This window comes from Elephantulus edwardii, unplaced genomic scaffold, assembly GCF_000299155.1.
Source record: "Elephantulus edwardii isolate Elephantulus edwardi_28Jun2011 unplaced genomic scaffold, EleEdw1.0 scaffold00098, whole genome shotgun sequence".
In the NCBI taxonomy this organism is placed as follows: domain Eukaryota; kingdom Metazoa; phylum Chordata; class Mammalia; order Macroscelidea; family Macroscelididae; genus Elephantulus; species Elephantulus edwardii.
This window is the reverse complement of record NW_006399848.1, coordinates 6,671,310-6,685,971: the sequence shown is the minus strand read 5'-3', so window position 1 is coordinate 6,685,971 and position 14,662 is coordinate 6,671,310. Positions and strand designations below refer to the sequence as shown.

At 39.5% G+C, this 14,662-nt stretch overlaps 1 protein-coding gene and 1 pseudogene across 1 annotated transcript in view; one reads left to right on the top strand and one right to left on the bottom strand.

The window, feature by feature from the left end:
- Positions 1-11,862, bottom strand: part of AKAP9 (A kinase (PRKA) anchor protein 9) — a 163,461-nt gene extending 151,599 nt beyond the window's left edge. The window contains exons 1-2 of the mRNA XM_006891494.1: positions 11,805-11,862; positions 11,077-11,201 (exon numbers count right to left, since the gene is read on the bottom strand). Coding sequence (XP_006891556.1) covers positions 11,077-11,201; positions 11,805-11,862 — 183 coding nt within the window. The remainder of the gene's footprint in view (positions 1-11,076; positions 11,202-11,804) is intronic.
- Positions 11,863-14,306: 2,444 nt separating this feature from the next.
- The window catches only part of LOC102844504, an 835-nt pseudogene continuing 479 nt past the window's right edge, over positions 14,307-14,662 (top strand).

The following is a 14,662-nucleotide window of genomic DNA, read 5'->3' as shown; positions in this document are numbered from 1 at the left end:
TCTGACATACTTTGGTCATGTTGTAAGGAGAGACCAGTTCTTGGAGAAGGACATCATGCTTGGGAGGGTGAAGGGCAGGCGCAGGAGGAGAAGACCCAATAAGGAGGTGGACTGATTCGGTGACTGGGGCAATAAGGATGAGTGTGTCGGAGACATAACATCTATCCAGGTATAAAGCTCAGAAAGCAGAAAAAGGAATGGAAATAGAAAATACAGGGAGGAAGAGAGAAAGGGGTTGTTCCACTGTGGGTATTGCAATCAACATCACGAAACAAAGTATGCAGGACACTTCTACAGGAAAACCAATAGGCTTTATAAAGTTTCACTCCAATCATAATAAAAAGTTAAGAAAGAAAGAAAATAAGAAAGGATAGAAAGACTATCATCGATCTTTACAATATCCTTTTCTCTTTTTCATTTTATCAATTTGTGCCTTTGTTTTTGCTATGCTGGCTCACATTTAATTATGCTGATAAAGCTAGCATTTTACTAAAAAAATTAAAAGTTTATTATTTTTGACAAGGAGATGAAATCAGCTAAGTGGGGAAACTATAGCCTTTTTAACAAATGGTGCTGGCAAAATTGGAAACCTATCTGCATAAGACTCAAGATCCACACCTCACTCCATACACAAAAACCAACTCAAGGAGGATCATGGACCTAGGACTAAAACCAAGGACTATAAACTTCATTAAAGAAAAGGTTGGAAGAACTCTAGTAGTCCTAATCTACAACATAAAAAGTCTTTCAACTATCCTGAAAAATCTACAACCATAAAAAGATAAAATAGATGAATGGGACCTTCTAAGAATCAAATCCCTATGAACATCCAAAAACTTCTTCAACAGGGTAAAAAGGGAAGCCACGGGCTGGGAAAAAGTGTTTGGTAATGACATGTCAGATAAGGGACTTATATCTAGAATTTATAAAATACTTGAGCACCACAACAAGATAAAGGTAAATAATCCAATTGAATAATGGGCACAGGATATGAACAGACACTTCACCAAAGAATATATTCAGATGGGTAACAAGCACCTGAAGAAATGTTCAAAATCCCTAGCTCTAAGAGAGATGCAAATCAAAACATCTATGAAATATCACCTCACCCCTGTAACAATAGCAAAATTTAACATAACAGCAAGCAACAAATGCTGGTGAGGTTGTGGAGAAACTGGACCTCTTATTCACTGCTGGTGGGGGTGTAAAATGGTGCAACTATTGTGGAAAGCAGTGTGGCACTTTCTCAAAAAGTTGCAAATAGAAATACCATTTGACCCAGCAACTCCACTACTGTAAATTTACCCTAAAGAAATCATAACTGCCATCCAAGCAGATATATGCACACCCATGTTTATTGCGGCTTTGTTCACAATAGCAAGGAGTTGGAAAAACAACCTGAGTGTCCATCAACAAACAAATGGATAGAGAAGCTGTGGTATATTCACACAATGAAATTCTACGCTGCTTTAAAAGAAGGAACTCATGCAATATTATTCAAAATGGGTGACCCTGGAGGACATTATGCTGACTGAAATATCGCAGTCAAATAGTGTCTAGGACAAACAGTGCATAGTGCCACTGTTTTAGAATGGGACTGACATCAGGGTTGGGGTAAGACTGGGAAAACTGGATAAATTATGTATACTGTATTGAAACCGATGAGGGAGAGAACAGATTAAAAGCAATATGATAGAATATTATGGTTATCACAAGAGTCCAGAATGAAGGTTGCATAGTGGAGTGTACTTAGGGTGGGGGATGGGGAGGGGGAAGGGAGGATTGTATACCAATGAGGGAATTTCTCTTTTTTCTTTTCAAAAAGAGCGAACTGGAGGTGAGGGGTGGGTAGGGAGAAAACTGCAACAATGAATGACTGTAAATCCAAAACCTCTGTAAATGCTCATTAAAATTAATAAAATAAAAAATAAAAATTAATTAAAATATATAAAGAAAATTAAACAACCTAAGTGCCCATCAACAAACGAATGGCTAGAGAAGCTGTGGTATATTCGCACAATGGAATACTATGCTGCATTAAAAAACAAGGAACTCATGCAATATTATTCAAAATGGTTGACTCTGGAGAACATTATGCTGAGTGAAATATCCCAGTCACAAAAGGACAAATATTACATGATGCCACTGTTGTAGAATGGGACTGTCCTTGGGGTTGGGGAGAGACTGAGTAAGATGGGTTCAATAATGTATACTGCACTGAAACAGAGGAGGGAGAAAACTGTTTAAAAGAGAGATGTAACTGGATATTTCTGTCATCACAGGAGACTAGAGCGAGGGCTACATGGTGGAGGGGATCTGGGGGAGGGTTTGTAAAACAATGAAAGAATCTTTTCTTTTACTTTTCCATAATTTTTGGACTCATGTACTTATAACTTGTTAGTCAAATTTGTGCCTTCTAGGTTGCAACACCCCCATGATACATCTTCAAGGATATGTACATGTACAGCCAAGCACAATCAATAAGAGTGCATCTGAATTCCAAAATCAATCTCCATAATAGTCTATGTGTTTCCTACTGCCAAAGGGGCCCTTTAGAGTAGTAAGAGAAGATCTTCACCCTGAAACCCACAGCGTCCCTTTTCAGCAGGAAGTAGCTAAGAGAATACGCCGTCCCCTTTTCCTTATGACTCAGGGTGAAGTCTCTCTCAGGGAGGAGTGATAGGGAATGGCAAAGGATACACTGACAAAGAAGATTAATCAGAACTGGCTTTGACAAGCACTGTGGCATTTGGACAAGAACAAACTGGGAGGAGGGTAGAGAGAATAGTGCAACAATGAATGAGTGGAAGCCCAAAATCTCTGTAAATGTTTATGAAAATTAATAAAATATAATTATAGAAAAAAAAATAAATAAAATATATAAAGAAAATTAAAAGTTGTATAGCAATAGCATAAAACTGCCACGTGGTGGCAGCACACTTATCTAAATATGGGATTTATCTTTTGAGAAATTGGTAACTTCTTTGGAGGTTATACATGCAAAAGATAGGTCCTTTAAGCGTCTCACTATTTTTCAGGATTTTTTAAAGTCCTTATCTCTATACATAATGGATCTTTTATTTTCTGCTATATTCCCAATTCTTTAATGCATGATGATGATAATGATGATAACAATGACTAAAATATTTTTCATGGTCTAACAATTTTTTAGGGCTTTTATGTATCTATGTATGGGAAAACTCTGGTGGCTTAGTGGTAAGTAGTTGTGCTGCCAACCCAAAGGCATGTGGCTTGAATGGACCAGCTGCTCCATAAAACAAAGATGGCCTACTTCTCCCACGATTTACTGCTTCTGAAAACCCACAAGATCAGCTACAAGTCCTCTCTGACTTGATGATACCCAAAAACAACAAATGTATACATGCATTAACTCAAGTCTCAACAGCAGTTGCAAAGTGGGTGCTATTCCTATTTTCACTGTGCAGCTGGACAGCAGAGACACTGAAAGGTTGATGCGCTTAAAGTTACAAAGCTAGAAAATGGCAAAACCAGGATTAATTTCCACTAGTCTACTGTAGCCCATGATAACCACCACTCTCTGGCAAAAGCCCTCTCCTTACTTTAACTCTCTTCCTTGAATTTTGTAACATCACTTTCCTGTTTCGAAATTATCTACTTGCCCTTTAAATGTGGGTGCATCCTACGATTCAGTCTGCATCTAGAGTGAGTTCCTCTTCCCAGAGTATCCATAGTAATCTTATGCTCCTGACTTCCAGATTTCAACTCGAGCGTAAGATTTTATTTTAAACTCCAGATTCATATTCAAACATGCACTGGATCACTTCTCCAGGATATATCCCAAAGGCATCTCCAACATAATAAACCCCAAACAAAATTCATTTTCATCTCAAATATATTTTATCCCCCATATGACATTTCTTATCTTTGAGATTCAACCAACTCCCCTGCTATTTGCCCACGTTTCCTCTCAGATAAGTACACACATTTTTTTAGGCTCCAATCAGAAACCTGGGAGTCTCATTTCTTGCTCTTTAAAAGCAATTATGAAGGCCTCACTCAATCCCACACTGGGGTTAGAGTACACAAACTCTTGTGTCAACTGAACCGAATTTGAACTCTTATTATTAGTCCCTATGTGCAAACTGTAGTGGCAAGAAGCTGCACTACAATCTTGAAGACAGGTGTTTCCACCAGCTGCTCTGCAGGAGAAGGATGGGCAATCTCCTGTGCGATTAACTGCCTCTGAAAACCTGCAGAGGGTCAGCTATGGGTCAGTTCCAACTTGACAGTACACAACAACAACAATCTACACAGAATAAGAAGAGCAACAGTTAGCTACAACTCTTACAACAGTTGTATTAAATGAGAAGGTGAAAGTAAACTCCTCAGCACCATGCTTAGCACTAAAAAAAGCCAACAACCAACAAAAACAAAAAAAAACACAGTGGCTATGATAGATGGAGAAGGGACTGATGTTGTTAACAATTACAGTTTCCTTGGTATCACAAACACTCTTGGCACCAGCAGTCAGGAAATCCAAAGAAGAATTGCATTAGGAAAATGTACTGTCAGGGACCTCTCCAGAGCACTGAAGAGCAAGGATGTCAATCTAGAGACTAAAGTGTGCCTGACCCAGGTCATGTTCTTTGCAATTACTTGCTATGCATCAGAGAGCTGGACAATAACCAAGGATGACAGAAGAATTGATGCCTTTGAGTTGTGGTGCTGGAGAAGAGTTTTGAACACACCATCGACTGCCAAGAGAACTAACAGGTCTGTCATGGAGAGGGTGAAACGAGGCTGCTCCTTAGAAGCAAGGATTTTGAAGCTCCATCTCACATACTTTGGGCATGTAGCCAGGAGGGACCAGTCTTTGGAGAAGTACATCATGCTTGGGAGGGTGGAAGGACAGCACAATGAAAACCCTGGATGAGATGTATTCACACAATAACTGAGGTAATGACCGTAGATGTGTCTGAGATAGTGAGGCTGGCTCAGGATAGTGTTCAGAGCTTAAAGATCGTTATGAGTTGCAGCTGACTTGATGGCACTTAATGACATCATTATAATCAGCTCCATCCTCTTCTTTCTCCTGCTGTGAATCTATCTAACCCAGGCCTCATCTCTCATCACTTACCTGCCCATAGCCCACGGTCAGCCACCTGAATGAACTGCACAGTTCCTCTAACGTTTCTTGTTCTCTCAGGTCTCTACACCTTTTCAAATGCTGACTAGTCTGCCTCAGACAATATCTTCCCATCACATTTTCTCTTTAATACAGTAACTTCCAAATACTAGTAGTGGTGGTAGGGGTGTTTTGTGTCATTGCGTAGAAACCAACGCATAGCTGACCCTCCAGCAGGTTTTCAGAGGCAGTTAACTGCAAAGGAGGAGACTGACTACCTATCATTCTCCCTTGGAGCAGCTGGTGGATTCCAACTGCATACCTCTCTGTTGGCAGCGCAATTCTTTACCACTAAGCCACCTGAGCTCCCCATTAAATATTAAATTAAGGCTAAGCAGAGTGAGGTATCTAATCCCATGAACATTAAATCCTATAATGCTTATTTTTAACCACTTCCCAATGGTTCTTTTCCTGTATGCTCCCACTACCATCTAAATGGAGATCCATGTTTCTCACAGCCAACAGCCTCGTACAACCCTAGCCTGAAAAGGAGCTCAATTATATTTATTATATTTGTCAAGAGACTAAATGACTCTATGCATTTCACTGTAATTACTTAACCCTACTGTGGTTTAACTTTCTACTTCACATGTAGCCCAAAGAATACATAGCTCAATTTACTTCCTTTGAACATGCCATCAAAATGGATCAGTCAAGGACATAGTGTCTGATGAAGTAAAGGTCTAGCAAAGCCAAACACAACTCTCAGTGTGGTGGACTGCTACAATAACAACAACAACAGATCTCCAACTATGAGGATGCCGCAGGGCTGAGCAATGATTTACTCTAGTGTCATAAAGTTCCCAGAGTGGGAGTCAACTAAACAGTAATCTCTGTCTCGAATACAATAAATGCTCAAAAAGACACTAAATGGATGAATAAATCTAGCAATTTATCTTAAAAAAAAAAAAGAGAACTGTGTAAAGGAATAATAAAATGAAAGGGGCCTTTGAAGATTAATTCGAAGCAATATAGAGGGCTCTGGAGACTAAGGTGCGTCTGATAGAGGCCATGGTCTTCGCAATCACTTGTTATGCATCAGAGTTGGACAATGACCAAGGAGGATAGAAGGAGAATTGATGCCTTTGAGCTGTGGTGCTGGAGAAAAATATTGAGAGTACCATGGACTGCTAGGAAAACAAACAGATTCTTCCTGGAAAGGGTTAAACCGGGTGGCTCCTTAAAGACAAGGATTCCGAGGCTCCGTCTAACATACATTGGACATGTTGTGAGGAGAGACCAGTTCTTGGAGAAGCACATCATGCTTGGGAGGGTGGAGGGACAGCGCAGGAGGGGAAGGCCCTCTATGAGGTGGATTGATTCAGTGACTGGGATAATCAGGATGGGAATGTCAGAGACAGTGCGACTGGCACAGGATAGAGCAGAGTTTAGGGCTGTTGTACATAGGGTCACTATGAGTCGCAAGCGACTTGATGGCACGTAACAACAATAGGATAGGGCAGGGTTCAAAACTGCAACAACAATACAGAGGGCCCACTGTAGAAAACAAAGAATAGAGGCAGAGAAACCAAATAGAAAACAAGGAGACATACCTAGTGACGTACCTGACTTGATTGGGCAGTGGTGGTAAATGGGAAGAAATAGCTAAGGGCGAGGCAGATTGTTTTTGTTTTAAAGAACAAAACAGAAGCAAATAAAATTATGACTACACAGGATGAAAGAAAATACTCAAATGAAGAATTCAAAGGTTTTAATATTTAGCATAGATGCTTTCTTAATAAGCAGAAACTAATGCACTGTAGTCTTCAATACAGACTGAAGCTCAACATCAAGAAGGCAAAGATTCTCACCACTGGGCCATTTGGCAGCACCGTGTAAATGGAGAAGAGACTGAGTTTGTTAACAGTTAACAGCTTGTTCAACACTCTTTGCACCAACAGTCACAAAATCAAAGGAGGAATTTGCACTGGGGAAAAATCTGGTGTCAAGGGAGCTCTCTACAGTACTAAGAAATCAATGATGTCAGTCTAGAGATTTAGGCGCACCTGATTCAGGCCACAGTCATCACAACTACTTGCTATGCTTCAGAGAGCAGGACTAAGGATGGCAGAAGAATCGAAGTCTTCGAATTGGGGTGCTAGAGAAGAGTCTTGAACATACCATGGATCACCAAGAAAACGTCTTGGGTTTCTCCCAAACAAATGGGTTTCCCATTGGAGGCTAGGATTTTGAAGCTCCATTTCACATACTTTGGGCATGTGGCCAGAAGGGACTGGTCCTTGGAGAAGGACATCATGTTCTGAAGGGAGGAGGAACAGACAGGAAAGGAAGACCCAGGATGAGATGGATTGATAGAGTAACTGGGGCAATGGGGGTTAGTGTGTTAGAATTAATGAGACTGGTTCAGGATAGAGCAGGGTTCAAAACTGCAGTATATAGGGTCACTACAGGTCACTGGTGACTCGACGGCATATAACAACAACAACAATACACCTAGAAACCATTACAGCATATGGAAAGGAAAAGGGAAAATTGAAACATTTAAAATCTAAATCCTAGACAAAATGAATGACAGACTTACTGTAAAGTTCCAGTTCTGAGATACAAAATTCTTACTTCACTCTTCGAATGATTTTAAAAATTATATTTTCTTAAGTGGAAAAAACCCACAAAACCTTCATGGTATCTTCTATTTTTTAATAAACTCTATAATAAAATTCCCATTTTTTTAAGTGGAAAAGTGAGTTATTAAGGAAAGTCAATAAGCGTATTCATATACATGTTTTCACTATGAAAGAAGCAATGTTATTGTTGCTGTTGTTGTTATGTGCTGTCGAGTCACTTGCAATTCATAGTGACCTTCTGTACAATAGCCCTAAACCCTGCTCTATCTCTTGCCAACCTTTCTGTCTCTGACACACCTATCCCTATTACCCCAGTGACAGAATCAATCCATCTCATCAAAGGCCTTCCTCTCCTGTGCTGTCCTTCCACCCTCCGAAGCATGATGTCCCTCTCCAAGGGCTGTTTCTGCCTTGTAACATGTCCAAAGTATATCAGATGGAGCTTCAGAATCCTTGCCTCCAAGGAGCAGCCTGGCTTCACCCTCTTCAGAACAAACTTGTTTGTTCTCCTAGCAGTCCATGGTATAGTCAATACTCTTCTCCAGCACCAAATTTGAAAGGTATCAACTCTCCTTCTATCATCCCTAGTCACTGTCCAGCTCTCTGATACACAGCAAGTAATGGCAAAGACCATGGCTTGTCTCAGGCACACCTTAGTCTCCAGACTGACACCGTTGCTCCTCAGTACCTTGGAGAGGTCTCTGACAGCAGACTTTCCCAATGCAATTCAACTTTTAATTTCCTGGCTGATGGTATCAAGAGTGTTGACTGTAAAGCCAAGCAAACGGAAGCTGTCAACAATCTCACTCTCTTCATCTATCATGATGCTACCAATAGGCCCAGTGGTGAGAATCTTTGTTTTCTTGATGTTTAGCTTCAATCCATATCGAAGGCTGCAATCCTTGACCTTCTGTAGCAAGTGCTTCAGGTCCTCCTCAGTTTTAGCAAGCAGGGATGTGTCATCTGCATAACGCAGACAGTTGATAAGTCTACCTTCAATCCTGATGCCACAATTCGCACAGAGCCCAGACTCCTAGATAACCTGTTTTGCATATAGATTCATAGGACATGGAGATAGGATACATCCTTGATGCACACCCTTCCCAATTTTGAACCATTCAGTGCTTCCTTACTCTGTTCTGACCACTGCCTCTTGGTCCAAGTATACGTTTCGCATTAGCACTATCAAGTGTTCTGGGGTTCCCATTCTTCTCAAAGTCAACCACAGTTTGTTGTGATCCACACAGTCAAATGCCTTTTTATAGTCAATGAAACAAGATAGACATTCCTCTGGTACTCTTTCAGCCAAGATCAATCTGACATTAGCTATGCTTCTATTAAAGAAGCATATACAAATTAAAAATAAAATACTAGTTTGGCAAATAAACATTTTACATACAACTACTATAGCCTTTGTTTCTCTTTTCCACATTCCGGAACTCACTAAGAGGGAATTTAGGAACTCTAAATGCAGCCAGTATTGCTGTTAGTTTGCCTCATCAGGTAAGCCTCCTAATAAAAGGACCTCTCTCTCTTTCTTCCTGCAGAGGGTCAGTATGGTAAGTAAAAGGAGAATGAATGTAACACAATAGCTCACCTGAGGAATTATCCGTACTGTTCAACTAGTGTGTTCATGTATTAAAATGACAGATCTTTTCATTACTAAAGACTAAGTTATTTTTCCCAGAGTGGATGTTAACTAGTAATGATCAAGCTCAAAACTCAACAGATGTTCCTTTTGACTAACAGCATGCTTTTGCAAAACAACTGACTACTGAGTGGAATGACTCACTGGCCTACACAGAACTCAAAGTCTAAGAATAATCCTCTATCCAAGTTACCTGCGCTGCAATCACAAAGGCACGTGGTTTAAGAAAGAGGGGCAATCTCCTCTTTTGCAATTAACGACCTCTGAAAACCTGCTGGAGAGTCTGCTATGTGTCAGTTCTGACTTGAAAACATACAACCACCACCACCACATTAAGTTACCAAAAATCTATTCTATTACTTTCAATAGTTTAAATTTTGACAAAATCCAGAGGTGTTTTAAAAAAACAAGGTAGGCTATAATCTCACTGGATGGATATAGATGTCTGTGTATAAGAAACACACACACACACACACACACACACACACAGAATGACTCTCATTTATATCTATGTAAAATGCTATTTTTAAATAAAATTTTTTTTTATTTTAAAACATTATCTTTAAAAGCCAGTGATAAATAATAGATATAATTCATAAGCACTTAAAAACCCCCAAACCATCCCACTACTGTTGAGTAGACTGTCACAGCAACCACAGTGATTGTCAAAAGCAACTTGACAACAGCAAATTTTAACAGTCAGTTTAGTTTTGGTAGACTAGTTCAAACAGATTCTGACTCAGAATGACCCTCCAATGGGTTTCCAGAGCTCCAAATCTTGATGGGAAGAGACTGCTCCTCTTTCTCCCTTGGGGCAATTCCGCTGTCAGTGCTCTTAGTATTATTTAAACTCTAATTAAAAGGGGAGTGCAGGTGGCTTAGTGGTAAGGAGTTGTGCTGTCAGCTCAAATCCATCAGCTGCTCTGCCAGAGAATGTGGGCAATCTCCTGCCATGCAACTTACTACCTCTGAAAACTTTCTGGAGGGTCAGCTATGAATTAGTTCTGTCTTGATAGTACATAACTACTGAACAACATGACTAAAAAGCAAAATCTCTTCTGTAAAATCATTTCTGGAGGGCAAGTCTATTAAACCATAAAAAAGCTTAACAATGAACATGCTAGCATCTTCAGAGGTAAAAAGACCATTATCTAACATGCTAAAACTTAACTAAAGGGGGAAATCTTCTTGAGTTAAAAAATAATCACAATTTATTTCTATTTAGCACCAGAAGATATGAAAGAAACTATATCTCAATAATTATTTCATTGCTCTATCAAATCACCTGTGAGATCTATATATTGTGACAACTTACCTCCAAAGACAATGAGGCAAAGAGTTGTGATAACTGAAATAAATGGTGGCAAGGGAAAAGTCCATAGCTACACCGTTGTAGGCATTCAAAAATGTTGAGCAAAGAAGAAAGTCTGCACTTAACGCCTTTTCTACCAGTCTAAAGAGCAGCACTATAAATTCACCGAAACCCAGAGGGTATATTTATCAAAAATTTTGCGGTGATTCCATATTCAACTTTTTAAGGCTTTCTAATTTTTTTTTTTTTTAAATAACACCTAAAGTTTATTAGATGACAGCACACACAGGAAACGCAATAGTCGAGGAGCCTACTATCCGTTCCCAAAGGGATCATCCTAAGAATTGAGACCCAAGAGGCAAACCCCGGCAAAGGCCTGGTCTGCTGGCGTGTCGCTCGCGGTTAAAAGGGCTGCCTGCAGCGGGCTGGGGCCCCAGTTATGCGCAAACTCATGCTCTTGCGCAGCAGCGTAACCCCCGGCAAGGCTTTCTAATTTTAAATGGGCTCATTTATAGATTAGAAGAGAAACATGATTAAATATTTCTATTTCAAGTCACTTACAACTCAAAAAATAACCAACAGCCTACATAATAGAAACTCTGCAGTCATAGTTCAGCTCTTACTGTAACCTTCCACAAAAGTGTTTTTGTTTTAAAGCATTTACTCCCAAACTTGGCATCATAAGAGCCCTTGTATATCCTATGCTTTACACTATCGTACATTTCTTCTCCATGTGCTATTGTTCCATGTTCAGCTTTAGTGAGAGGACATGAAAGATGTCTTTGCCAAGCCTGTCCTTCTTAGATCTTTTTTTTTATTTTATTTTTATTTTATTATTTTTGTGTGAGTGTACAGTCAAATCAGATCTGACTGGTACAGGAGGAGACTGTCCCTCCTTCCCCGGCAGAGCATCTGGTGGATTCGAACCGTGCACCTCTGGGATTGTAGTTGCAGCTCCTTACCACTAGGCCACCAGAGCTCCCCTCTTTCTTAGATCTTATGCCCATTAGATCTTTTATCCTCATGATTTCTCTGCCTTGTCCCTAGAATTTCCTAGATTCTCCTATAGACATTTTTTGTAATACTACATACGTTTCATGAAGTCTGTTCTACATATTCGTTCTTCTATATTAACTTCCTTAGGGCTCATAATTAAAGAACACCATTTTTTTAAAACCAAGTATGAAGATGTAGTTTAAAATTATCAGCAATGAAATCAGTGTTGCAATAAATATTGTTCAATGTTCAAACTGCAGCAACAATTTTAAAGGCCAAGTAAGCTATGCCAAATATAAGCATATATTTTTTAAAATCATTTAGAAGACTCAAAAGGGAGAGAAATTCTGTTAGTAGTAGCTTAGTATTTTTAAAAATATACAAATAATAATTTTACACTGTTACTAACTCTGTCATCAAAGTAGAGTCAGTAACTGACATCTTTACCATCACCAATCTAATACACAGCTTGCAGAGCACTGTCCTTTTTTGCATACAACTAACACTTCCTTCAAAGTAAAGACACTCATGAAACAAAAAAATGCAATTATATAGTTACTGAATGCAATATGAAATATTTTAATTATTCTTAATAATTACTGACTAGGCAAGGCCAATTATATGAAGTATTGGACGTCCGGCATAAAACTTTGGTTTCATTATTTCAGCTACATCAGTAGAACTTATAATCTCTAATGCAGATTTCTAGGAATTACAATTGTATATTAACTGTACAACTGTTTGCAACTTACTTTTGCTTACTAATACTTTTTATATAATGCTATAAATAATTTTACTTGGAAAAAAACGGAATCATTAAATGTGGAGCTACAACACAATGGGCGTCTTTGTCTGTGTTGGCCAGGTCAGCATGCTGTAAACGGGGTCAGTCTGACTCAGAAAATATTTACTTAATAATGCAGTAATGTCTTGCTTCTCCATGGGTCTTCTTGGAACATCAAACTCGGGACATAGCTAAGGGCTCAATGTTGTTACTGTTGTTGTTAAGTGCCATCGCGTGGTAGATGACTCATAGCGACCCTATATACTAAAGTCTTGAACACAAAAACTTTCATCTTTTCTCTAAGTTCATAGAGTTTCTGGAGGCAAGCTATTTTGGAAGTAGATGCCACTCCTGCTTCCAAAGGGCTCAATAGTAAACTAAAACTCTCTAAGCAGAAAAAGAACTAAATTGTTTCAAAGCACATGTATTTGGTTTCATCAGCCCTTTGTTTTTGAAAACTAGTAACCTGGATTGTCTAATAATACAAATTTAAAGAGGCAAATTAAATTAGGGGAAGAGGCTGAGGAGAAGGAGTAAAGCAAGGTGAGCGGATCCATAATGATGAGAACTGGCAGCAAGGGAAAAGGAATAAGAACTACAACAATGAAAGAGACCTGTACGGTTCTAATAAAAGAGAATTACAATTTCTATAATAGGAGCAATTGTTGCTGTTGATTGCCTTCAAGTTGAGCACAACTCATAGCAATCCTATGAACAAAAGGCCTGAAGTCTCTCTACAACTATCAACGCTTATCAAAGTTCATAGTTTCCAGAGGCACATTGTTTATGAAGTGGAGGCCACTGCTCAAAGTTACAGCTCTAGGTCTATACACTAAAATGAGGGATGACCAAATGAAACTTAAGTTATTCCAAGCTCCATCTGCCTTGTCAGTACAATGGTCATACAACATAAAATGGCCCTCATCACACTATATAAGACTTTATTTTTAAATGGTATTTTAACATTTTAAGAAATTGATCATTAAAAAAATATAGTGTAGAGAATTTAGAAAGCATTAAAAGAATAAAGACGAAACTGCCTATAAATTCACTACCAGGAGACAACCATTCTTTATATTTTGGTAATTTTCTTTCAGCTGTCTTCATATATAAATAAATATATATCTCCTTTCTTGTAACTTTTTTAAACCTAGCATTGTTTGTGGACATTTTCCTAAGTTAAAAAAAAATGTTTGTTGTTGCTCTCATCTCACTGCTGCCAAGTCAAAACCAACTCAGAGCTGTCTGACCCCTCGGCAGGCTTTATGGGGGATAATCTTTCTACCACTGACGGATTCAAACTGCCAAGGAGGCATGATCTTTGAGTCAGTAGTAGGGCTCCCAAGAGACTACACCACCAGAGTCAATCATTTTTTACTCACAGTGACACCACGTGACAGAGGAGAACTGTAATCTTTAAGGAAGCAGATAGCTAGGTTTTTCTCAGGCCACTAAGTGGATTTAAACTGTCAGCATTTTGGTTAACAGCTGAATGCTTAATTATTTGCACCACCAGGGCTGCACACACAAAAAGAGTATTTAAAATATCATTATAAGCACTAGATATTGACTATGCAAAGACTTTTAATTATAAGGATCATTACAAATTATAGATAACAGTGAGAATGGGAATTCCAGAACACTTAATTGTACTCTCACAAAACCTTTACTTGGACCAACAAACTGTTCTCTGAACAGAGCAAGGGAATACTGCAAGCTTTAAAATGTGCATCAGAGTTGTATTCATTCTCCATACCTACTAAATCTGTATGCAGAAAAATCATTTAAGAAGATGGACCATACGTGACCCGGCCATGGGGTGCTGCTACAGCAGTGAAAACGAGGACTCAGACCCGGACTGCGAGGAGTGGAAGCTGCTGTTAGACCCCAGCAGTCCCCTCACCAAAGCTGTCAGTGGAGCTGAGCCCAACTATCACAGCTTGCCTTCTGCACGTAGCCGAGCAGGCCCTGCTCTCCTCTATCCTTGCCACGACAGCCAGCAACATCACTGGTGTGTCTGCCGCAGACTCCAGGGCAAGACAATACAGCTCTCCTAGGCAGTGCTCTGCAGCAGCCCGACCCACTGGAAGCTGGCCGCCGCCGCCATCCCTCACCAGCCAGGCCCCCCTTCACACACACACACACACACACACACACACACACACACACA